Raw genomic sequence first — 25,732 nt, forward strand, 5'->3', positions numbered from 1 at the left:
CCCAATGATAGATTCATTTTTAAGATTGCAAATTCTATACGAGGATAGCTTATTGGCATGCTTTATATAAGAAATGGATTGATTTATCAATTTTAGACGGGAAAAAACGGATTAGGATTGATTATTAATTTCGGCCGTAGGTTGGTACAAGGTAGAATAACATCGCCTTCACTTGATCTTTATATTTATGGTATCTAACAAGACATCAGCCGATTACGATTTTATAGTCCTATAAACAGAGATCCGAGTCGCCTAGAAGACGCCCTTGAAGTTAAGATTAGTCCCTTCTGTTCTTCTAACCTCTTTTCTTAAAGGTACGCACTGCCAAGATGTGAAATGCTCTTCCAGCTTCGTTTACCCCACCACCTACTGTTTTCTGTTTTCATTCATCGCTACACGCCCCGGGCGCAACATCGGGCGAATTACGAACGAAGTAGCCAAGCTATAGGCAAGCGCGTTTCACCATAGGCTGCATCATCGCTTACCGTCAGGCTTGATTGCTGCTAAGCGTTTGCTCATACAAAAATAAACCATAGAGCTTGACTCTTGCACAATTTCTCTGCTCACTTAAATCCCTCAGCGACACTACTGTACTGTCCCATAATATTCATCCCATAATATTCATAGGAGGCTTCAGCACACTCTTTTTTTTATTCTTTACAAGTTAGCCCTTGACTACTATCTCACCTGATGGTAAGTGATGATGCAATCTAAGATAGAAGCGGACTAACTTATTAGGAGGAGAATGAAAATCCACATCTCTTTCGGTTTCTACACGACATCATACCGGAACGCTAAATCGCTTGGCGGTACGTCTTTGTCGGTAACTAGCCACGGGCTCCCACCAGCCAAGCCACCACACGTGTGTGTTGAAATAAAATGTATCAATCAAATAGCTATTCTAACAATCATGTTATTTGGAAGTGCCGGAAAAATTCAAGCAGCCTGAGAGCTTTCATCGAAAACGCTGCCTTTTGAGATAATATAACAATTCATGGTTAAAGCGTCGTATTTTCCAAGCAGGTGAAGTCGCTTCTGGTAGTTATTAACCTTTTAACAACTGATATTACCTGCCACAATATATATCTATAAATAGTAGTAATATGGATAATTTCCTTTTCATGTTTAGCTTGAAGCATGAAACGTTTCAGCGGCACACATTTTTCTAGTACCTGCTGCCCTTAAATGTCGCTATTATCCTGTCAAGTATCGTTTCGAATGATTCCTCGGACCGTAATTAGTGTTACCCAGAATAACCGTGGAAATATTATGTACATACGAAATACATATTAGAAAATGTAACGTACAAAATAAAATAAACGATTACGAGGAGTCATTGGTTGCATTAGGCTCAAGGCCATGTTGTTCGAAAGTCCTTACAGGCATAACTTTTTATATACGTACAAATTGTACAAAATTAAAAATTCTTACTCTAATTACAGATTAGTAATAAGTTATCACCTATTATCATATTATCAGTTATTATATGACCTCTGCCTCCGATTCCGGAGGGTGTGGGTTCGAATCTTTTTCAACTTTTCAGTTTTCTGTATTTAAAGAAATAAAATATCACGTGTCTCAAACGCTAAAATAAAACATCTTGAGGAAACCTAAATACCCGAGAATTGTGCCAAAAAGTCTGCCAATCAACCAAAAAAACAAAATTTTATAGCATAGCCCCGCCTTCAAACCGATTAATAGAAAGGACGGTACGATGTTATTTTTTCGCTTTTTAGAGTAATGCATCTTTGAAGTCGGTTAATTTTTTTTTATAGGTACCTAAGCCTGTGTAGAGCCAACTGATTTAATAATAATCTTAAGGTTCTAGTTAGTGAGGTAACCTCTTTCGAGTCCGGTTACTGAGATTTAAATGAAATGTAACCAAATAAATATTTGAAATTGTATAAAACAATGTAAAGAGGTAAAATAACACTTTCGAGATTAATGTATATGTAATATCTAATGTGGATGAAGAAGTCTTTGGAGTCTGTTCTGCCAACGTCGACGCTGAGTTTCGCTGGACGGCTTGATCTTTTCCGGCTCGTCGTTGAATTGTGCAGGAAATGGCATACTGCAAGTATATTTTTATTACATTTATAGTCACCAGGTGTACTGACGACATCAAGCGAGTTGCAGGGTTTCACTGGATGCAGGTGGCTCAGTATCGTGATGTTTGGAAGTCTGATATGATGATGATGATGATATAGTCTACTAGCGACCCTTCCCGGCTTTGCACGGGTGCTGTGTAAATACTTATAGTATGATTAGTCTATACTACAGGATATCTTATCTAGATACGTAATAGCCCAGTGGTTATGAACTATGTCTTCGATTCGGAGGGCGTAGGTTTAAATCCGGTCCGGGGCATGCACCTCCAACTTTACTGTTACGTGCATTTTAATACATTTTTTTAGACTATTAGCCTAATGCCCCATTCTGAGAGGAGACTCGTGCTCAACAGTGAGCCGAAAATGGGTTGTTAATGATGATGCTAGGATATCTTTACTGCATCGCCCGCCGACCGCTGCCAAACGTAAGGCCGGCCCGAGAGCACACATGCACGATTCTGTCTTTTATTCTGTTAATATTTATGAATATTTACTTTCTGAACACACAACTCGACATTGTAGACGATATTTAGGTATTATTTGTTTAAATAACGTTCGTCGATGACCACAACTAACATTGAGTTGACTATAAATTTTCTCTTTTTCGCGCCTCATTTTTCATGAGCACAGATAACACATCTAACAGTATTTAATATCATCGGTAGAGGTAGACAAAAAGTAAGATTCAATACTTACACCCTGGAATCTCTTCTGGGTAAAACTATGTCAGGATATAGTCTCTTAACAGTCAACGTACTTCTCCTCGTAGAACTTGTGGTGCTTTTAGATGAATAACTGCGAGAAGATCTGTTATAACAAAAAAAAGAATTTTTAAAATCGGTCCATAAATGACGGAATTATCGCTGGACATACATAAAAAAAAACATACATACAGCCGAACGTAGAACTTCCTCATTTATAGAACTCGGTAAAAAGATTCTCTATTTATGTCGTCGTCGTCGTCATCAACCCATATTCGGCTCACTGCTGAGCTCGAGTCTCCTCTCAGAATGAGAGGGGTTAGGCCAATAGTCCACCACGCTGGCCCAATGCGGATTGGCAGACTTCACACACGCAGAGAATGAAGATAATTCTCTGGTATGCAGGTTTCCTCACGATGTTTTCCTTCACCGATTGAGACACGTGATATTTAATTTCTTAAAATGCACACAACTGAAAAGTTGGAGGTGCATGCCCGGGACCGGATTCGAACCCACACCCTCCGGAATCGGAGGCAGAGTATTTATGTACGTAGCGATTATTTTGACCTTATTTAAAAAATCGACATATCATTTTACTAATAGTATATGCAGACGCCCATTACTTCATTCGTATGATTTTCTGTTTTTCACAAATCTTGCAGGATGTCTGAGGCAATTATTTCATACCCATCCAATAATTATAATAGGTCAAAATAATTGAAAAATTCTTTCACCATTAGAATTCTACATTATCTCTGACGAACATTTGGGGATAAACTGGAAATATTTATCCCCAAATTCCCTTGGGAACGAGAACTACGTGGCTCAAACCGCGGGGCATCAACATGTGACATAAATTACAAATCACGAAAATTACGTTTATTTTCACAACAACTACAAAAACAATTTCAAGGACAACCAATAATCCCGGATGAAAACGGAAAAAACAATTTAGGCAAATTACATTTACGTTCGTATATACAAAGCAGGGAAATGAGCCTAATGGCCCGTTACTAAATATCTACTCGTATATGTAATATTATAAAGAGGGAAAGTTTGTGGTGTTCTAAAGGGATCTCTGGATCTACAGAACCGATTTTGAAAATCCTTTTACCACTAGAATGCCACGTCATTTGTGAATGCCATAGTTTATATTTTATTCTCACGAGAACGGGAATTAAGCAAAAAGGATCCTCTTTACAAGCTCTTTCCATATGTGAACCAGGCTTTAGCTGAGACTGGCACACATTCGTCCCACTTGACTTGTGTCACCGAACGCATTGACTTCTTGAAACAGAAAGTCTATGCATAAGCACAACGCATTTGGCGTTATAAAGAACGTATCTATAGGCCGATGTCACCAGAATAGAATCTTCCAAAGGCACCAACGGAAAGTGTACAGAAACTGGGAACGATCTAGTATTTTTGTGACAGATGGGGGAAACTCCGACTACTGATGATTTTCTGGTCATATTTCTGACGTAGCATCTAGTCGGCTCCCGTAGGCCACACTGAAGACGATTGGATGAGTGAGCACCATCATCCTTAGTACCATACGTACATCGAAGCCTTCGATTTTCCTTCGGTGGTTGCCGTTGGCAAGGGTCGTAACATCGTATCGTAGATCGATCGCGGCATTCCGAGGATTCCTAGAACTATTCCTAACTTGGAGAAGTTCTCTTCCGGACCCGCGAGAGATTCCATCATATAGAGTAGTCTGGGTGTTGGTCTAAAGAAAAATTAAAACAATTTATTAAGCCTTTAAAAGTGTTTGAATGGACCTTAAATACTGCGCGTATATGAAGTCGAGCGCGCGGGGCATCGCTATGTCCCTATCGGGACATTGCTTAAAATGTCGAGAAAATGGAGCACAACACGCTGCTCCAATGCGGATTGGCGGGTTTAGGGTGATAACAATTTGAGACTTTTTACTATTACTACCAGATTTTAATAATAATGACCACACACTACGTGGTACTGTGGTATAACACCACTATTTTCCCAACTCCAGGCTGATATCATCATTAACAACCCATTGTCGGCTCAAACTTTGAGTACGAGTCTCCTCTCAGAATTAGAGGGATTAGGCTAATAGTCCACCACGCTGGCCCAATGCGGATTAGCCGACTTCACACACCAAGAGAATTAAGAAAATTCTCAGGTATGCAGGTTGTCTCACGATGTTTTTCCTTCGCCGTTTGAGACACGTGACATTTGACATCTTACCTATACACCTATTTCGAACAAAAGCTCAGGATTTTATAGCCCGACGCAGGATTCAAACTTAGGACCTCATGATCCGGAACCTAGTCTAATCACTGTACCAACGAGGCAGTTAAAGCAATGAATATGACTTATAAATTTAGGAGATTCTCCATTTCCATGAAAAAAAATTACATAACGAACAAAAAAATATCTACTAATTAAATTCCATACCAAAATAATAATATAAAATGTGTTGTGGAGTTACATACTCAAGAAATTTAACACGTGGCATTACGGGGTCTTAGAATGAACCTGCTGTAAATTGTGGCTGGATCCGTAATAAAGTTTATACGTAAAGGTTGGGCGAGCATCTACCCAACTCATGGGTGAAATTTAAGTTACTTATAGCTACTTACTTTTGTGCTCGCTACTAAGTAGAAGTTGTTTATTTCTAGACTTATTTCAAAAAATATAATCTTAATTATAATTATAAATGATAATGTGAGTTCGTTTGATTTTATTTACAATTTTTACGATTTTGCTTTCAATTCAATAATTACACATAAAGTAATACATATTTTATTATTTTTTAAAGCTATTTTCATGGGTACTTCTAAGAAAGAAAATCCACCATTGGGTCAATGAAGCAGAAAAAAAATATTGTACGCAATCTCAGCCAGTTAAGCCTACAAATATACTCAACAGTAAAGGGACCGTGAAGTGGCAATGGACAGCCCACATAGTTAGAAGAGACAAAGGACGTTGGGATCCCAAGGTGCTGAAATGGCGACCCCGCACCGGAAAGCAACCCCAGAAAGAAAAGTGTTGGTCAACCCCCCACTGGCCCAAGGACATCAAGGGAGTTGTAGGGAGCCGCTGGATGCTGGCGGCTCGAAACCGTTGTGCTTGAAAGTCCATGCAAGAGGCCGTCCGTCGGCTGATAATGATGGAAGAAGCCGCACTCATCACCGAGAAGTCGTTGTCCGGGCTATTGTCGTACCCAACAGTAAGAAGTGATGGGTACGACATGCGTATTGGTCATATTTAAAATATCTGGCAAATATTATTTCAAGAGTGTGCAATATGTAATTTGGTGGTTACAAATGGTTCTGGATCTCAGATTCTGGAAAAGTTAGGAGCCTGATATTTGGGTAAATGATATTTCAAAGTGTTAGCTTCGTTATGACTATACAAAATACACAATTTGTAAAACTTTTCTCGATAGTTTATTTTTTTGAAAAATACATGTTTTACTTACAGTTTGCTTTCAATCTCAGATTAAGGTAGATAAAGAGAAAATTAGGTCTATATCTTGAACATGGCCATTTTGTTTTTCGTTATGTTGTTTAATTTACTTGCAATTAGGTTAAAAAGGTTTGGCGCTCACGTCATAAAATTTGCGTCGCGCGTCAATCGCTCCGTGCTTTTCACTCACGTGAAAGTCATAATTCGGCGTCTCGTTTGCGCTTCGAATTGTATCCATATCGTAACCGACGCGCTGCGCGCTCTTAATAACAAATAAATTCTTGTGTTGTGTAGACTTACTGATCACACTTGATCACTCCAAGTCCCATCAGACGATAGTCGATGTCCCGATGGCAAAACACTTCGTTCATGAGAGGCGAACGCGTGTTCAGCTTCTTGTCGTGACGCACGCAATGACCGAGCAGCACCGACTTCTCTTCCTTAGCCATCTTGGCGATGTAACCAGTGTGTAACGTATGCTCCGTCGAGTTAAATATCTCTGATTTGAACACTCTACTCACTTCCAGCTCTGTATTTAAAATCAAAATCAAAATCTATTTATTTCAAGAAAGCACTTTTGAAACGATAACTCTTACTATTTTTAAGTGTTTTGATTTATAATTTTAACTGGCTGTGACGTCACGGGTCTCAGCTAAAAATCAGCGCTGGGTATTTCTTTGCAAAGAACGGTTAAATGCTGAGCTGTTAGCCCTTTCTGTTTGGTGTCACAGACAGACATATTATAATAATTATCTATACTAATATTATAATAATAATTATATATTATAAAGCTGAAGAGTTTGTTTGTTTGAACGCGCTAATGCAGGAACTACTGGTCTGATTTGGAAAATTCTTTCAGTGTTAGATAGCCCATTTATCGAGAAAGGTTATAGGCTATATAATATCTCCGTGTTCTTATAGGAACGGAAACCACGTGGGTGAAACCGCGCGGCGTCAGCTAGTGTAAAATAAGATGTACATATTATTTATGACACTAAAAATGAATAAATGTATTATTTTTCTTTTCTTCTTTCTTACTATTTGCGAAAAAAGTTTGGAAGGTTCTGCTGAGAAGAGATTAGATAAATATGTACCTATTTGATTAAAAGCCTTGCGTCCAAGTGCCAACCAGACTATCTGCACACACATACGTAGCAGAGTTTCAAAGAGTCTGGCATCTTTATCTGACAACGATCGACGTTTCTTGGTTGGGCCCATGTGATGGAACTTTTTTGTGTCACTTCCGCCTATAAACAAAATCAAAATGCTTTATAAAGACTTAGAGAGAAAAATCTGAAATATAGAAAAATATCATGAAAAAGAACAATATATGTAAGTTTTCGTTTTCTATGCCGGCTGAGTCGTAAGGCTCATAATATTGAAGGGTTTCACATTTGATCACATTTCTATGAAATACCATCATCATCATCATCAACCAATAGAAATCCATTATGGATATAGGCCTTCCAAATGTCACGGTGCTATGCCACCAAATCTAGTGACTGATTGCAGTCCAGCTAGTGGGTGGGTCGACCTACTAGGTAGGACCACTGCCGCCTGCATCCAGTTACTGCGACTCCTTGCAACAAGCTTGATGTCGTCAGTCCACCAGCGCACTGGTGGGTTTACACTGCGGTTTCCAGAGTGAAGTCGCGACTCAAACATCTTAGGACCATAACGTCCACTTCCAACTCTGTGCCCCGCTCATCCAGACGATAGACAAGTTTAAGATTTTTCTGACTTTCCTTTAGTTTCACACACATATGCAAAACCCCTATATTTCCTTTAGTTTCAAACACAAATTTAAAACCCCTGACTTTCCTTTAGTTTCACACACATATCTATGCAAAACCCGTGTCTTCATTTAAGTTTCAGACTCAAATACAAAACACTGTCTCTCCTAGTTTCACACACAAATGCTAAACTCTTGTCTTTCCTAGTTTCACACACAAATGCAAAACCCCTTGCTTTCGTTTAGTTTCACACACAAATGCAAAACCCCTATCTTTCCTAGTTTTACACACAAATGCAAAACCCGTGCCTTTACTTTAGTTTCACACACAAATGCAAAATATCACTACTAATAGCACTACCAAAGCCAAATAGAATTTCAATACAATATAGAATACATCACTGTTTATTCTAGCTACTTCTTACCGATGAGCATTGTACTATACTCCTTCGCCACTAAAAGCCTTACATCCGATAAGTTGTTTCGGAACTCGCTTTCAACAACTTCACCATGTGGTGTACGTATTTTTGTATCCAACTCGATAATGCGGTTTGCCATTTCATCCGCTATCTTAAAATTAAATTCCTATTTAAGGTATAAAGTGATGGCATTAAAAGTGTCAATAGCTTTACGTTTAAAAGGACTCAACACCGAGGTCATGGGTTCTATACCCGCCCTTTGGACTATTGTTGTAGTGGCATAGTCGTTGAAGTACGTGTGTATGACGAAAAATTTAATCGTTAAGACGAATATTGTAAACTAGACTAAAATAATTGAAAATACAGATTTTCCAATTATTTCTGTGTCAAGCTTTTACCAAAGCTCTTAAATGAAAAGCTCTACCAAAACTCAAAAATGTAAAGCTCTTTCAAAAATTAAAAAAAGGTCCACCGTTCCTTGAATAAGGCTCACTAAGTTTTTTTTTTTTAATTTAACATTTTACATCCCTATTTTGTATGATTTTTTCAGCTTAAAGGGTGTGATTTTTTAAAAGAGCAACTGTTGAGTTTCTTGCTAGCTCTTCTCCGCAGACCCTGCCTTCCAAACCAGTAGCACTAGAGTCTTTAACAGTAGTCAAAGTTGACGTTTAAAAATTGCTTGTAAACTAAGCCTACTTGAAATAAATTAATTTTGATTTTGACTTAAATTTTCGTGCAGCTAGAATCTAGCTACAGTTCGTTCAAAAAACAGAATAAGTATTTAAAAAATTACCTGTAAATAATACTGACAGCACAGGATGAGCGCCCTAAGGAACCTGTCGATCGTAGGGATGTGTAGCACGTTTATCAGCATAGGGCTTAAAATGCTCACCGGAGCTGTGAATAATGCAATATCTTTGACATCCTAAGAAAAATAAAATATATTAACAACCTAATAAAAAACTTAGGTCATTTAAAAAATAAAATATTGACCGTACGTCTTTGCCTCATTATCCAAAGCCGTTTAGTATATTCATTGTCCACATAATATGTAAGCATAAAAAAAGTTTATAGTAAGATAGGGAGGGCAAAAGAGGCCTCATATACCTACTTAAACAATGTTATATTAATTTATACTAATATTATAAAGCTGTGGAGTTTGTTTGGTTGAACTAATCTCGGGAACTACAGGTCCGATTTGAAAAAATCAGTGTTAGATAGCACATTTATCGAGGAAGGCTATAGGTTATATATTATCCCTGTATTTATACGGGAACGGAAACCAAGCGGGTGAAACCGCGCGGCGTCAGCTAGTGCTTTAATATATGAATGTGAATATAAGTTAAAACCTGTAAAGTAATAATATCTGGTTGGCCAGGCTTCAACTTCCTTTGATAGCGACGCCGAAAGCGGATCTAAAAAAACACAGGTAAATTAGCAAAACGAAACCATCGCGCGCCTAGCACCTGATGTCCGAAGGCATGCCCTTGTGGGTTTTCTTGTGAGTTGATCTCAAAAGAGGCCCTAAATAACATTAAGTTTCTACCCATGTTGGAAAATCTCTCGTACCACGACTGCGTGCGCCGTACTGTTAGAAATGGTTGCTATACTTTTTTTTTAGTATTTTATAGCCCAACCCAGGACTCGAACGTTGGACCTCATTAGCAACATAGGCGAGCTACCTGCTAAATTACAATAAAGAGGCAGTCAAAATAATACTGATAAAAAACTCATTTTGAATAAAAACAAATTTTACTTTTGTTGTTATATTAAAATTGACGCAAAAATCAAATGAAATCTGATGCTGATAGTATTATTCAAGTGAGAAGCCATCGCCTATAATATAGTAATACTTTGCTGGGCAATCTCTCTAAGAGCAGCACGCAATACAATGAGCTGTAGTATAATACCTTAGATCGTCAACGTCAACAAAAGTATTATTGTTAAACCTCATGTGCCTTTAATTATACCAGCCATACCATACTCAGCAATGCTGCCCCGGGGGCTGTAGTACCTAACCGGTAGTACCCAACGAGCTGTCACAAAAATTCTATAAGTATGCTTACTTGTTCAATTAAATCAATATCATCCCTAAACTCAATAGTTCCAGTCGGCACTTTTATTGGTAATTGGATAGCTTCAATGAGTTGTGGAGGTAGGTCACTGAAAAAAAAATTCAAATCTTTCTTGAGATTCGTCAGCCGAAAGTATGGGCATAAAATATTTATTATGTACCCTATTGTAGTCAGACAGAAATCTTCGAACAGTGCGTGTTGCCAGTGATGACCTATGGTTCCGAGATTTGGTCGCTAGCTATGGGCTTGGGCACAGAAAACATATATACAAGTGGGCCTCGTAAGAAAGGCTCAGAGTCACACAGCAAGCGATGGAACGAGCTATGCTCGGAGGCTAGAAATGAGGAGATCCGCAGAAGAACCAAAATCACCGACAGCTCAACGAGTCGCGAAGCTGAAATGGCAATGGGCGGGGCACATAGTTCGAAGAGCCCATGGACCGAAAGGTGCTAGAATGGCGACTCCACAGTGTTGGTCGACCCCCCACCAGGTAGATTGACGACATTAAGGGAATCGCAGGGATTCGAAATGCCTATGTCCTGCAGTGGAAGACCATCGGCTGATATGATGATGATGATGATGATCTACATATTATGTGCCTCAGACAATGTGTTAAGCTGTTGATCTCAATCATTGTAATTAACATCAAATAGTGGCCAACCAAAGCTCTCAATCTCGTCCTACAACGAAGGCATATGTATTCTGTGGTGTAGAAAGGTAGAATTCAACTTAGTGTTATACAATGTCTTACCTTATAAAGACTAATTGTTCCGTGGTCTCATCCCATGCCCAATGCCCGTCTTCATATAAACCTCCAAAACCACCTTCGTCATCATCATCTGCCATTTCTTAACGAAATTATTGTTAGATATAAACACAACAATGTAATAAAGTTTACAGATTTAGAAATTATTACCAACCAATAAATTATGGTAATTATGTAAAACAATTAAAATTATAAACTTACAAAAATATTTTGAATACTCAGAACTTTAATTGATTAACACTATTTTAAGTAAGTAATGTTATTATTGACAAACGTTGCATTACGAAAGAGTGCCCATGTCTTTTTTAAACAAAAAGGTCGGTTTACTTTTATTTCACGACAAAGACTAGATTTTGTCTGCACTCTACTAAAAAACCAAAACTACCAATAAGAAAAATAGAAAATAAAAATCTAAGTAGGCAGTATTATACATTTCTACATATATTCTACTACATAATTAGGCTTTTTTACACGAAAACCTGTTTGTATTTAATCCTACTTCATATTCCAAATATATATTTAGTAAGTATGTGCGTATGTGAGTTTGTGCCGCCCATAAATGTTTTGCCCAGTTCTGACCAAGCTGAGCATGCGGGTTGATGAATTTCATAACAGAAACTCTTATGTTCGCACAATAATCAATATTATTTTGATTTGTTTTGATCGTTAAAGTTTCATCAAATCCGAGAATTGAATTTATACTTCCCTCTTATAAAGTATCATAATTTAATTCATAGACGGCTATAAGTTGTGAATCGAAATTTTTATCGGGAGCATTTGTAACTTTGGTAGAATTTACGATGTCACCAGTAAGTTGCCCGAGACGCCGCTGAATATAAAGTTATGTTAATGCCACTGCATCCAAACTCCACACCTTAAAACTTACAAAATGTCTGAAGTTATTACTAGTATCTTATCTATACTTATCAAACAAGAATGGTAGATCTTCGAAAGAAAAAAGAACAGTGGGTAAATTACTTCCTATGTAGCTTTTGGTAGCTTTTCTCAATACCCCCCACTAGGGATTAGAACCTATCGGCAGAGTAATGATCTGTGCTATCGGTTGTTCAGCCTACCTTTCGTAACCGGCCGAGTAACCGATAAGTACCTATAGTAAACTTTCCCTAAAAGTCTTACTTTACGGACTTTCCGTTGGTAGATTATTAATTATTCACTAAGTTACAGATTTAGTAAGTACGTACTTCATTGTATGTTATCATCTTGGTCGAATTGGGTTATTATGCACTTAAAAAAGCCTCACTAACAGCTTATATAATAAATTGTTTTCTGAGGAGTGCACTGAGAAAGCCTTCTCTTTAATTAAATCTGACGATAATTTTGTTGTGTTATGAAATTGAACAACTTTATAATAATCGAGCATATTCCGATATACGAGTAGGTATGTACATAGCTGTGCTAATCTACGGGAAGCAGTGTCAATCGAGCATATTTTATCAAAGCATATAGCATATTAGCAGCATTGCAAAGGACGAGTGTGTGAGGTGTGCTAATTCATTGGATTGGAGAGCACAGGCGATTGCACACAAGGCTGGGGCGCGGGCTTTGATCGTGTGCGCTCTGCCGTATGATCATGGGTCCTCACTCGATACCTCGTATTATAATATACGGGGTCACAGGCGAGATTATTAGCAGCACGTATGTATTAAAATTGGAACGATTGTATACATCTGTATATAATCTGATATGATTTGTAAAGTGGGTCTACCTATGCCTAACTGTTTCTAAATAAATAATTTGGAAAAACAAAAAATCTCCGTTCCCTTTTACTGATTACAAACGAAATTTGTCAATAGTAAATCAGCTAGGTACTTCCATATGTCTAATAAATTTCTGCTGCCCCTGGTATCCAACAACCCGATTCCTATCAGGTTACCTTTGAAAAATCTACAAGTTTTACGGATGTTAATAATTTAAGGTAAACTCAGCAACTCAGCCATAAACACATTAACTGGTTACCTACTAGTAAATTTCAGTCTTCGCTACTATTAGATGCCCATCATCACCATAGGGCAGCAAGACAAGCAAAACTCCACGGGCAATCCTGTCTGACGGTGACGAGTCCTAGAGACTCAGAAGTAACCTACTACATAATAAAAAATACCGCAATGTGACAACTTTTCTGCAGCCCCATCCACAAAATTCGCCACCTCAGATGGTATATTCACCACTGTTGGCTAGCAAACATTATGCTTTCATAAAACAAAGACTCTTTCCTTATACGTGTAGCGTTATCCATATTAACATTTAGTTGGTAGATTATCTATAACTTTGTAATAATTTTTTTTTTGAGTTCAAGAGTGGAAATTGGGAACTTTTTGGGATTTTCTCTTCTTTAGCCATCCTATACTGCATTGTTACTGAACATCAGGTGAGAGAGATCTTAGTCAAGTTAACTTGTGATTAAATATTAATCAGGCGTGATTGCATTGAAGCGCCAGAAGTCAAAACTTACATAATTAACCAAAAAAAGTCTGTCCATCAAAGTCTCAAAGACCATATATTCAGAATAACTGCCTTCGCCAGTCATAACAATATCTAAGTAAATCTAAAATTTCCTTTCGTAATCAATTATCCACATGCCCAGCAAACAAGCATGCCACATTACAATAAACAAGCTATTACCCACGTCGGTATTTTCATCAAACAGTTAATAAAATGCTGAATCACGAAATTGAATGAGCAACTCTTTCCGCGCCGTTTCATTTTTATTTTCAAACTTCCAGTCCGTTGGACCGAGCGATTGAACCTAACAGGAATATATTTTAAATCATATAAGTTATTATTACATAAACACATCGAGCAAAAAATAAATCAATCATAGCAGATTTTATTTTATAATGCCATTTTAGACTTAGATATTGTTTTGTCCGAACGTTACCAGATCCACCACGCTGCTTCAATCCAATGTGGGTTGGTGGTCTTGTTCATTAATGTCCACTATGAGATAATAACCGGGATTGACGCCGTAGGGCGATTTCAGACTAGCGTATTTTTTTGCGTTTCAGCATACGCGCGTGTAATGCACGTTCTCACGTTTCTGCGAACGGCTGCGAAGACGTTTCATAAGTCGAGCCGTCATGCACGCAGCGACCAATACACGATCAGTTATAATCGTGGGTGCTGCAGAAACGTGAGAATAATTGATCGACAATGGCGTGCTTTACACGCGCGCTACATTACGCGCTTCAAAAAACCGGATTCGTGTAAACGGACATATTTCGGCGTGTTCGCTCGAGCCGGTGGTGTCGTGTCAGTATCTCTGGAAGGTGTCTCTCGCGGCTCGCGCTTTGGCGTTTATGCCTAGTTCGGACTTCTTTAGTATTTTAGTCGAGTACGAACAATTTTTGGATTTACCGCCCAAAAATCGTTCGAACTCGACTAAAATATTAAAGTAGTCCGAACTAGGCATTATAAGTAGAGCGTCAACGTTCGTACGAATCGAGCGTGTGCCAAAAAGACCAGAAGCGCCTATAGGATAAAACGCTAGTCTGAAACTGCTTTTAACAGGCTTACTGAAGCAAGGTCGTTTGACATCACGAATTTCTCGACTCCAGAGTTGGGAAGTTGGTGATGATTAAAATTTCTTAGAAGAAAGAAAACTCAGTACCTATCTCATAACCAGACCCAGAATTCGAATCCAGATCCTCATGATCCGATATATCTATACCTACCTTATATGTCAATTTCCTCGAAATTAACTAGTCCCTACTACTAAGATTAAATAATCAGAAGCATATTAAGATTTAAATGAAATTTTCGATATCGGCTTATTTTTCAGGAGCCGTTTCATATAATGTAAAGGAAAACGTTCAGTTTTCTTTGAAATAAATTATTATTTATCCTTATCATCTGAAGATATTTTTTGGTACCTTGACTAAACATTGTAGGTAGATACAATCTACAATCGCCTACCTACATAAACCCCCCTAAACCTACGCTGAAAGTGTGCATCTGCATTATACAGTTACCTATTCAACTAGTAAGCCAGTGTCATTACAAGGCGCCGTCTTAACGCCTCGATGAATATTCATATCGTGATCGATGCTCGCTTCTCTTTATTACTGTAAACACGTGAACGTGTCCCTTGGAGCCTTTCGTGTATTTCGTAAATATAGCTCTTTAAACATAAGTAGCTATAGCTACTCTTGAGCAGTGATAGCCCCGTGGATATGACCTCTGCCTCCGATTCCGGAGGGTGTGAGTTCGAATCCGGTCCGGGGCATGCACCTCCAACTGTGTGCATTTTTAGAAATTAAATATCACGTGTCTCAATTGGTGAAGGAAAACATCGTGAGGAAACCTGCATACCAGAGAATTATCTTCATTCTCTGCGTGTGTGAAGTCTGCCAATCCGCATTGGGCCAGCGTGGTGGACTATTGGCCTAACCCCTCTCATTCTGAGAGGAGACTCGAGCTCAGCAGTGAGCCGAATATGGGTTGATGACGATAGCTACTCTTGTTTTCACAAAGTAATCCAAAGCGGTCAAATGACCGCAATGATGTTTTAATAGACGAACCTTTTTTTCTTTCCAGAACCTTTTCATTGGTGTCAACCCCATTTGACGACTTTACTTATTCCAATGGGGATGATGACTAGGTTTGAATAAATTGATTTTTATGATACATTCGGGTAAGTAAGGTCAATGTTAACTAATTTATACAAAAAAAAGCAAAGAATGTTTGGATATTTGCAAAATAAATAAGATTATAAAATTTCAAAATCTATCAAAGTTTTTTATCGTAATTAGATAAAAATTCATACAGTTTAGCTTCCTTACATGACATTTTTCAATAAATGAACTATAAACATAAACGCACAAATAACTTTAAAATATTAGTGATTTTGTTTGAACGCCCATACAAATCTAACGATCAGCGAGCCAACGACGTCACTCGTTCGTACCATTTTGTATGGAGCGTTTTACAGGGATCCGCGGCAGCGCCGCAAATCTGACTCATTAAATCCCTGTAACTCCGAAAGTAATGATCGCAGATTTCCTGTTACTTTTAGAAAATTGCTTTGCTATTAGTATACTCTTAATTTATATACAATTTAAAAAATTGTCATCATTTATATTAATTCATATAGTTTTCAATCTTAATGACAATCGATCACTCGACCGCAATGTTGAAATTTCTTAGATTGCATGTGTTTTTAATTAAATGAAGAAAAAGGAATGTTAGTCAATCTTAACAGAAATGTGACCGGAGCAAAGTTTTCTCCGGTTGAGTGGTTTAGATAGTAGCAGATAGACATACACGGAAGACGACTTAGTACGAGTATAACTTAAACATTAGGCGCACCATTGTTATTAATTAAAATATAAAATATTCAAAGTAAAAGTCAAAATTGTACTTGATAGGAACAGATACGCTCATTTCAAACCCTTAACTTCGAATCTGGTAAAGACGAGATATAATAAAACCCGAGAAAACATTTGAATTCATTTATTTTTTTACAATAAAAAAAAATTGTTACTTCTATTTAAATTACCTACAATCTATGACTTATTAGTGACTCACGTATGCTTTTTTACACTCCTCAACGGCTTGGTAGTTCTCGTTAAAGTAGGAACTTTGCTCAAATGGTAGTACAAGAAATATTTATACATTCGTATCCAAAAGAAAAAGACGCCCAGAGCACAGTACACTGACGTCAGCATTAAAGGAAGGAATGGCAGAGTCTTATCCAAACCGAGGAACGGATGCAGTATATTTTCATAGACACACAGACATATCAAACCGTATACATATAAAGTCTGTAACGCACCCAGCTTTGGTAGGAGTAAGAAACTGCGCTTTTTGCTCATCTTTATTTTGGGCTCGTATAAACGTGGGACGTAATAGAAGACGATACACAAGTGTGCCAGTAGTAAGAACATCTTAATTTGTAGCAAGTTCTTTGGATACAGCAGAGGGAACAGAGAGTAGTGTCCCACCATAGACATGAACATGTAGAACCGTGCATCCATTTTGCCCAGAACTGAGAGGTAACTGAAACAATGAAATACTTTCATGAATATCATAGCGACACCTCGCGGTTTAACCCGGATAGCTTACGTTCCCGTTAAAATACAGGGACAAAATATAGCCTATGACACCCACAAATAACGTGTGAAATGAATAACAGTGGTAAAAGAATTTTCAAAATCCGTTTAGTGGATCCACAGATTACCCCCGACCATACCACAAAAATTACCTCTTTATAATATTAGTAAAGAAGTATAGATAATGTAGGATCCTAATGGTGAAAAAAATTCTCAAATCTGTCTGGTAGTTTTAGAGCAATTTAAACGAACAATCAAATATTGCCTGTTTATAATATTAGAATATACAAACGATATATAAGATTAGCGGATCACTTGCGGTTTCACCCGCCTTTCTTTGGGAATACAATGATAAACTATAACCAGTATGTTCCTCGCTGATAAAGTAGCTTTCCATTGTTGGATGATTTTTAAAATCGTTTAGTTGTGTAGGCGTGAAAGCATAACAAACAAATTCATATTTGTAACGTTAGTTAGAATATGTATAATAGATGTCAGCGGTCACAATATAAAGTGGCTTACCTGAGGGGCACTAAAATCATCAGTATAGCCTTCTCGTGAACGTGCCATCCGAACAGAAACGCGCACGTCGAACACAGTGTTAAGCATCTACAACAAAAAATATTGAATAGAAGCAGGCGTTACTGCGGAAGTTCATTATGAATTTCCCAGGGATTTTAATAACTTAAATTTATTATTTGAGGTAAATAAAAAAATGTTGTTTTCATTGTAAATACATACCAATAAAGAATACAAAGGAAAAAATATAGTCTTCGTAACATGCCTATAATAAGCTGTTGTAATTTACAGATAATTTTTGTAATGTGTGTTGCCAGTGATGACCTATGGTTCCGAGGCTTGGTCGCTAACTATGGGCTTCATAAAAAGGCTCAGAGTCACACAGCGGGCGATGAAACGAGCTATGCTCGGAGTATCAGAAATGAGGAGACCCGCAGTAAAACTAAAGGTCACCGACATAGCTCAACGAGTCGAGAAGCTGAAGTGGCAATGGGCGGGGCACATAGACGCTAATGCCAAGGCACTAGAATGGCGACCCCGCACTAAAAAACGCAGTGTTGGTCGACCCCCGCCAGGTGGACTGACGTAATCAAGCAAGTGAATCGCTAGATGCAGGAGCGTGATGTTTGGAAGTCCCTACAAAATGCCTATGTCCTGCAGTGGACGTCCATCGGCTGATATTATAATGATGATGAACTTATTTATTTTGCTATTATCTGCGGAAAACCGACGAATCGAAAATCACCCAGATCTGACAGAATTTTTGCTTTGCTGACTGTTGCAGAGTCAACATCTCCCGAGGATGCTTTGGTTTCGGGGAGCCACATGCGCAGAAGATTTTCTGATATGTGGCTTGGATTCGGCCGTTTTTTGCACATAACAACTATTCTAATCAGTTTGATAAGTTATAATTTTTTTTTAAATGACCTTCTTTTTGACGCTCTTTTCGAGTGACTTTTCGATAAAAACACGACTAGTAAAACAATTTTTTTTCTCTTTCATGGTGTTGTACTTAACTGTGGAAAATGACGCTAATTTCATGTCAATGGACATGAAATTACAGTAAAATAACTTACCTAAAGAAACTCAGACTTCTATATCTCCTATCAGCTCCCAAATGCCACAGTTTAACCAAAGCGGGCACCATGGACGCCGCCGTCAGCACGAAGGTGACCGTCGGCGTGATGGTGGGCAGCACCGCGTGCTGGTACTCCTTCACCAGTCCACCAGTCATGGACGCCTCTTCCACTGCCACTGGGATGCCAAACTTGATAACTGTAAAGTCATACCTATACTTATAATAAATCTGTAGAGAGATCAATTCTGTACATGAAATATATTTCCAAAATAATTATCAGGGGGTGATTAGTGATCGATACTGATGCCAAAAATGCAATCAGTAAAATTTTTGTCTGTCTATATGTTCGTTATAGAAACAAAAACTACTCGACGGATTTTAAAAAAAACTTGGTACAACTGTACTTCATATTCCTGAGCAGGTTATAGTATACTTTTCATCACAATACGATCAATAGGAGCAGAGCAATGAAGAGAAATGTTGGGAAAAAGAAGATGCCCATTACAAATTCAGCCAGATATTTTTTTAATCACAATCTCACAATATTCTTTAAATGTTTAGAACCGAGTACCCACCTTGACACAGCAATTCAATCTCAAATGTTTGTATCCTTTAGGTAATGTAATTTTACTGCACATAAGAAAAACAATGAACAAAGAAAATAGAAGAAAACATAGTCAACAAGTGTGTGCAAAGGCGTAAATTTGTATTAATTAATACAAATTTTATTAGGAAGTCAAAATATGATACTTACATAAAAATTGCAAAATTTTGTCTGCAAAATTATAGAACGCCCAAAAATTTGGAGCCCAGTATGCATGGCTTAACCCTCTTTTGAATGGAAACAGTCTTGAAAATACCTAAAAGTAATACATTGATTACTTAATTGACGGCTTCACAAATGATTCCACTTCTGTCTGCAAGAAGACAAAGTTTTCTTTCTTAACTAATTAAATTAAATAGCCTATTTGTCTGTTTGATGTATTAGTACTTGTAATTGCAGTTCAATAAAAAAAAATGTCATATATGGGACAATTGGCTACATTAATAAATTTTTCTTAAATGTATAATGATCATCAATATATTGTATTATTAAGAGAAAGATTATTATGTGTTCCCCTAAATACACTGCTGTGATTCTAATAAACTGCATTATTGCAAAATGCTATCTTAATCTTAATTGCATGATGCTATCAAAATAACCACTACATTTATATTATAAATGAGATAGTACTTGTTGCTTAGTTTTCGGTTAATGTTACTAGTATTACTAGGATAGATAAAAACAAATAATGTAAGGATGTGCCAAATATGTCCATTAGAATAAAAACAAATCATAGATGATTTCAGACTAATGCCCTTCCTGCTAGTTCAAATAGAGTTTAAGTAGCTAAATTAATTATTCAACATCTACAACAATATCAGAAACATCTCTCATTAAAAATATAGTAAGTCACCTGTGGCAGTTGATCAATGAATGGTCCAAACGATAAGGAAAACACAAAGATAACTGTTGCAGCAAGCTTGGCCAAATTGCCCACCGAGAATGAGTACCATGGCGTGTGAACCCCATCTTCAGAGGACAATGTGAAGCAGTAGGCTCTCAACAGATACACTACATAGACAGGTGCCATGTACAGGAATATGTGCTTCAAATTTAGCAACACTGCAAACCAAAACGCTGCATATATCCAGTTATTCTGTAAAATTATAATTTTTTTAGCAATGAAAATGTTCTATATGTCAATAAAGACAAAAGTAACAAAAATATGTGAGACTTAAAAATAAATTAAACCAAGTTCGACAATTATCATTTATGTTAGCTAATTAAGAAGAACTTAAGGTATATAGTATGCGCGTTATCATCTGAGTCGTCCGGTCATAAAAGTCAAAAAAGATAGGAATGTGCAGCGCGCCTACCTGCGCACCCTAATTATCGATAAACGGCTACCTGCGCACGTGCTAATGATGAGTCAATAATGATTTGGACGATTCTGATTGGTCGGTTTCTAATGTAATTGCATTGCGTATTTTTTTTGCTATAAATGTGTTTACTGCAATTAAATAAATACATTCATGTGTTACTCGTTGCGCACTATGGATACTTTATTTTCTAACGTTGATCTGAAGAAATTACATGGCGATATTAGCCCTCAAGCTCGAACACTGATTCACAACGTATTCCTGTTTCTCAATGAATTGAAAAGTGATCCGAATAAAGTGGCTTCTCTAAATTTCAACAAACCACGTGAAATGGCCGCATTTGTTTGTGGTGTGAGCAGAGCGACAGTGGACCGAATCAAGACGGAAGTATCACAATCAGGCAGTACCTGTATACCAAGAACAAATTTTAAGAAACCACAAACCGTCACTAATATTGACGATTTTGATAAAAGTGTGTTGAAGCGAACTGTAGCTTCATTTTATGAGAATGGAGAGTATCCATCCGTGGCGAAAATTTTAGAAAAATTCCGTGAACAATTACCCGATTTTAAATGCGGCAACACTTCAATGAGAATACTACTGAAGGAGGTTGGGTTCCAGTATAAGAAAAATAGCGAAGGACGTAAATATTTAATGGAAAGAACTGATATTGTTTGTGCTAGAATGGACTTTTTAAGGAAATTGGATTTACTTAGAAGAACTAACGATCAGCGACCACGTTTCTATCTAGACGAAACATGGATTAATCAAAACCATGCAAGAAAGAGGATGTGGCTTGGAAGCAACGATGAAGGAGGTTTCAAGAATCAGCCTGTGGGAAAAGGCCAAAGATTAATAGTTTGCCATGCGGGTTCTGCAAGGACTGGCTTCGTTCCAGATGCGAAGCTAATATTTAAAGCGGTGAAATCAAAGGATGCTGATTACCACATAGAAATGGATGGCGAAACATATATGGCATGGTTTTCCGAATTCCTGAATCTACTTGAAGAGCCCTCAGTTATAATTGTCGATAACGCAAGCTATCATTCGATACAGTTGGAAAAGATACCCACAAGAAACACGAGGAAAGCTGAAATTCAAGAATGGTTGACAAAGAAAAAGATTCCATATTCCAGCAACGAAATTATTGAAGAATTAATAAGAAAAGTAAAAGCCAGTAACCCGCAGAAGGTCTACGCTTTAGACCATCTGGCAAATGAACGAGGTCATGAAGTAATAAGGCTCCCTCCATATCACTGTCAATATAACCCAATAGAATTAATTTGGGCACAAGTAAAGGGAGAAGTTGCGAAGAATAATAATACCTTCAAGATAGCAGATGTCGAAAATCACCTCCACCGAGCCATAGAAAATGTCACACGAGAAGACTGGGCCAAATGTGTTAGGCATGCCGAAGAACTTCAAAACAAAGATTTACAAAAAGCTCTAATTAGAGATCACGCGCCGCTTATAATAAATTTGGCAGAAGACGAAGATTCTGATGATGAAGACTCAGATGAAGATTAATTTTATTTAGTTAATAATTATATAATATGAAATATGTATTATATTAAATCAAATATTGTTAATTTTTTTAATTTTGTGAACAAGATACGATAATAAACTTTACTTATCGATAATATGTCTTTCATTGTTACACCCTTCACTAGACGGCTCCATAAGACCCATAAGTGCAAGCGAGATAGATATAGAGAAATGATTTATGGCCCTAAGACTCAGTTGTTAACGCGCGTACTATAGAAATACAGGAACAATTGTAATTCTACATCAGGTGTATAAGTAAATATACATTAATATTTAGTCCTTATTTCAAAATTACTTTCAAAGTTTATTTTTAATATAATATATGTAGTTAATTAAATACTTACTGACAATATATTCGATATAGATACAAATAGTACACCAAATAAGAATCCATTGTATTGAAAGTGTATGTGGTCGACCATTATAAGGCCAGGGTTGGTTATAAGAATTATATACACAAGAAGATTCCCATGTGATACATATCTAGCACATCTGTAACAGAAGCAAAGGACTTAATCAAATTATTGTTATTATATATGTATTTGTCATACATACAAAAAGGCTTGGTTCAAAATGCCTACAGCCAAATATATCTGAGTTAATAGCCTACCTTTTTTTGCAGCTTGTTTCTATCTACCTAAATGATATTCAGCCATTCAATCATACAGCAGACAAATTAAATTGATAAAATTTTAACTATTTTCTTAAACCAGAAGAAAGTAATTTTTGGTGCACACAAAAAAGCCAGCCCAGTCAAATGGAAAAAAAATCAACAGGACTATTTCATAAAACACAAAATATTTTGATGATTGCAAATATTATTGCTAAAAGTGAAATCATCAAGAAGTACATTTTATGGTGTATTGACACCATGTGGTGAATGTTAACAATAGTTAGTTAACCAGCATTGTTTAATAATGAAGCTGGACAGCTTACTTAACAGCTAATTAAGATTGTTGGCTACACACTGCTCATATTTGTTTTTTCTTCATGAATGATAGATTTATAATTGTAGTGAAATATAATTTTCCCACTCACCTATATGTACCATACAAATAAACAGTGTCTAAAGCAATTACCGACAATCTTTGGAATAGGACAGTCACTTCGGAGGCATAATTTAAATTTTCTATTTTCACCATCTCTGGATCAAATATTTTTCCTACATAAGAAAGGCCTAGCTCCAGCCAAGCGAAAAATGGAGGATAATCCAGCGTCCACTCTGATGTAGTGTCATGATACCACTGATCAATGGACAGGTTGTGAGTAACTGCCAGCCAATTCCTGTGAACCTCAAAGTCAGTTGACCGGCTAAAATATAAACAAGGAAATTATAATAAAATTGAATTTTCAGTCTGTGATTGCCAGATAACCATTTTCTCAAGTGTCTGTAGTTATTTATACTAAACCAATACACAAACAAGCTTTATTAAAATTATTGTCTGTCTGTCCTTCTGTTTGTCTGGGCTAATCTTTAGGGCGGCTGGACCGATTTTAATGAGACTTTCACTAAAAGATAGAGAAGGTTATTGAGCAACATAAAGACTACTTTTTATCCCGAAAAATCCTTGGTTCCCGGGATTCGTGAAAACGAATCAACGAAGTTACGAAACGAATCAACAGTATTTGCGTGATACCGCGTTATGCGTTAACCCAAATTAGAATATGATTAAGATTTACATAATTACAAGTTTTACTTACTAAAGCGGCATAAATAATAACTTTATAGAGGTTACAATTAATATTACTTCAACTATCATTGTGCTGTTATTATATTGTGCGGAATTATAATTAAAGGTGTATTCACGCGCGTAATTTAAAGGAGTCAAGTTTTATTACAAAGCAATAGTTATCTCAAAATGTTAATCAAGTAATTATTCAAATATTATAACATATCTCGAACATCAAAAACGCTGAACACGAAACATTTTTTTGTTGTTGTTCTATTGTCAGTTGTCATTGTCATTGTCAATGAGATGTCAACTGTCAACTTGTCCGCTTTACGGCTTTGAGTTCTAGCTTATTTGCGCAATGTGAAGCATCAAAATTCGCCTGTCACCTCAGATGAATTTATGAGTTTACCTTGCCCCCCTCAAAAAATGACAAATAATTTTGTTGGTGAGTTTAGGTAAGATACTAGTCCATTTACACCAAAATACGATTTTGTCTGAGGATTGCAATAAGCAATTATTTATTGCAATGATCTTTTTTCACTTCCATCGCCAATTTTACAGTAAGAGTATATTATGTATATTCAATGATTAATTTCGTCAGTTTATGTGAACATAGTGCGACAACAAATAGAGCGACATGAGTAGAAGTTAATTAAAATGGAACTAATAAATTTATTTCCATTTTAATTATTTCACAAATATCTGTCATTATAGTGCAACCAATCATTATTGATAGTTTCTAAAATCATAGTGGAAATTCAGATAATTACCAAACGAATTACAATAAATATAATTCATTTAGATGAGATTTACTTGAATTTATTTAAATGTAATAAACATAAATCATGAAATCAGCTATCTATTTTCTATAATGTACGATGCTTACTTTGGGGCTAGATAGTAAGTATTTTGCAAATATATTTATTATTGGAATTTACTCCTTATGAATCGATTTTTCATATACAGTGTGTTATAGGAAATACCGTCCGGCCCTTAAGGGTGTACTTAGGTATCGTGCATACATTATTTTTATGCAGTCCTTATTTTTAAAGAAATACATTTTTTTCCCTGCACGAAATTAACATTAAAAAAATGCAAAATTATAAAAACTTACATGGCAACACAAAAGTTGAGATAGGTTAATTATAGTATTTTTTTCCTTACATGGCAAAAAAGGTAAACAAAGATCCGTCGTCACGACATTCACATATTTCTCACAAACCGTCCGTTTAAACTAAATCATTTATATACACATCACTTCATTTAACGCGCACACCGCGAATTACATAAAAACTGCTTGTAATTAACTATTATATCACATTTATTTCACTAAAAACGAAATCACAACAAGTTTTATTTCTACAGATTAACGAAAATGTTGCGAATTTGACATTTCGTAGTGCTAGATTGTCTATGAATTGAAGAGACGGGAAAGATACATGAAATTATAACTTGTCGATAATTATGTACATATTTTTTAATTTTAATATTTGTGTCCTTTGTGGCTTATAAATAAAATAAATGTATATCTTTATTAACACAGCACCAAAGAATATATTATACTCCATGGAGAAGAAGTAAATCTACATACATGAAAACGTTAGACATAGCAGCGACATTATTTCCGCATACGAATATTTTTTCATAAAGTCAGTGGCAATTTTAAATGGAGATT

At 36.7% G+C, this 25,732-nt stretch overlaps 2 protein-coding genes across 2 annotated transcripts; both read right to left on the reverse strand.

Moving 5' to 3' along the window:
• Positions 1-1,934: 1,934 nt before the first annotated feature.
• LOC112051049 (protein phosphatase 1 regulatory subunit 36-like) lies at positions 1,935-11,331 on the reverse strand. Its single transcript, XM_052882113.1, has 10 exons — positions 11,237-11,331; positions 10,477-10,573; positions 9,760-9,825; positions 9,204-9,335; positions 8,417-8,561; positions 7,354-7,506; positions 6,560-6,788; positions 4,371-4,538; positions 2,805-2,915; positions 1,935-2,071 (listed from the first exon to the last, which is right to left on the reverse strand). The coding sequence occupies exons 1-10, from the start codon at positions 11,329-11,331 to the stop codon at positions 1,960-1,962; spliced, it is 1,308 nt and encodes a 435-aa protein (XP_052738073.1). The 3' UTR covers positions 1,935-1,959.
• Positions 11,332-16,705: 5,374 nt separating this feature from the next.
• Positions 16,706-24,364, reverse strand: LOC112051048 (probable dolichyl pyrophosphate Glc1Man9GlcNAc2 alpha-1,3-glucosyltransferase). The gene is made up of 8 exons (XM_024089510.2): positions 24,086-24,364; positions 23,423-23,695; positions 22,729-22,876; positions 20,374-20,616; positions 19,671-19,776; positions 18,915-19,113; positions 17,842-17,928; positions 16,706-17,266 (listed from the first exon to the last, which is right to left on the reverse strand). The coding sequence occupies exons 1-8, from the start codon at positions 24,142-24,144 to the stop codon at positions 16,792-16,794; spliced, it is 1,590 nt and encodes a 529-aa protein (XP_023945278.2). The 5' UTR covers positions 24,145-24,364; the 3' UTR covers positions 16,706-16,791.
• Between the last annotated feature and the right edge of the window lie 1,368 nt (positions 24,365-25,732).

Source organism: Bicyclus anynana, chromosome 6 (assembly GCF_947172395.1).
Source record: "Bicyclus anynana chromosome 6, ilBicAnyn1.1, whole genome shotgun sequence".
Classification (NCBI taxonomy): Eukaryota; Metazoa; Arthropoda; class Insecta; order Lepidoptera; family Nymphalidae; genus Bicyclus; species Bicyclus anynana.

Bases quoted from the DNA above. Each gene is read 5' to 3' on its own strand.
- LOC112051049 (XM_052882113.1), bottom strand. From the start codon at position 11,331: ATGGCAGATGATGATGACGAAGGTGGTTTTGGAGGTTTATATGAAGAC. The intron at 10,574-11,236 runs GTAAGACATTGT...TTTTTTTTTCAG, and splicing joins GAACAATTAGTCTTTATAAG to TGACCTACCTCCACAACTCA. The intron at 2,916-4,370 runs GTACGTATGGTA...TTGTTATAACAG, and splicing joins GGAAAATCGAAGGCTTCGAT to ATCTTCTCGCAGTTATTCAT.
- LOC112051048 (XM_024089510.2), bottom strand. From the start codon at position 24,144: ATGATAGTTGAAGTAATATTAATTGTAACCTCTATAAAGTTATTATTT. The intron at 19,114-19,670 runs GTAAGTATCATA...ATGACTTTACAG, and splicing joins CAAAATTTTGCAATTTTTAT to TTATCAAGTTTGGCATCCCA. The intron at 17,929-18,914 runs GTAAGTTATTTT...TTTTTGTTGTAG, and splicing joins AGAAGTCTGAGTTTCTTTAG to ATGCTTAACACTGTGTTCGA.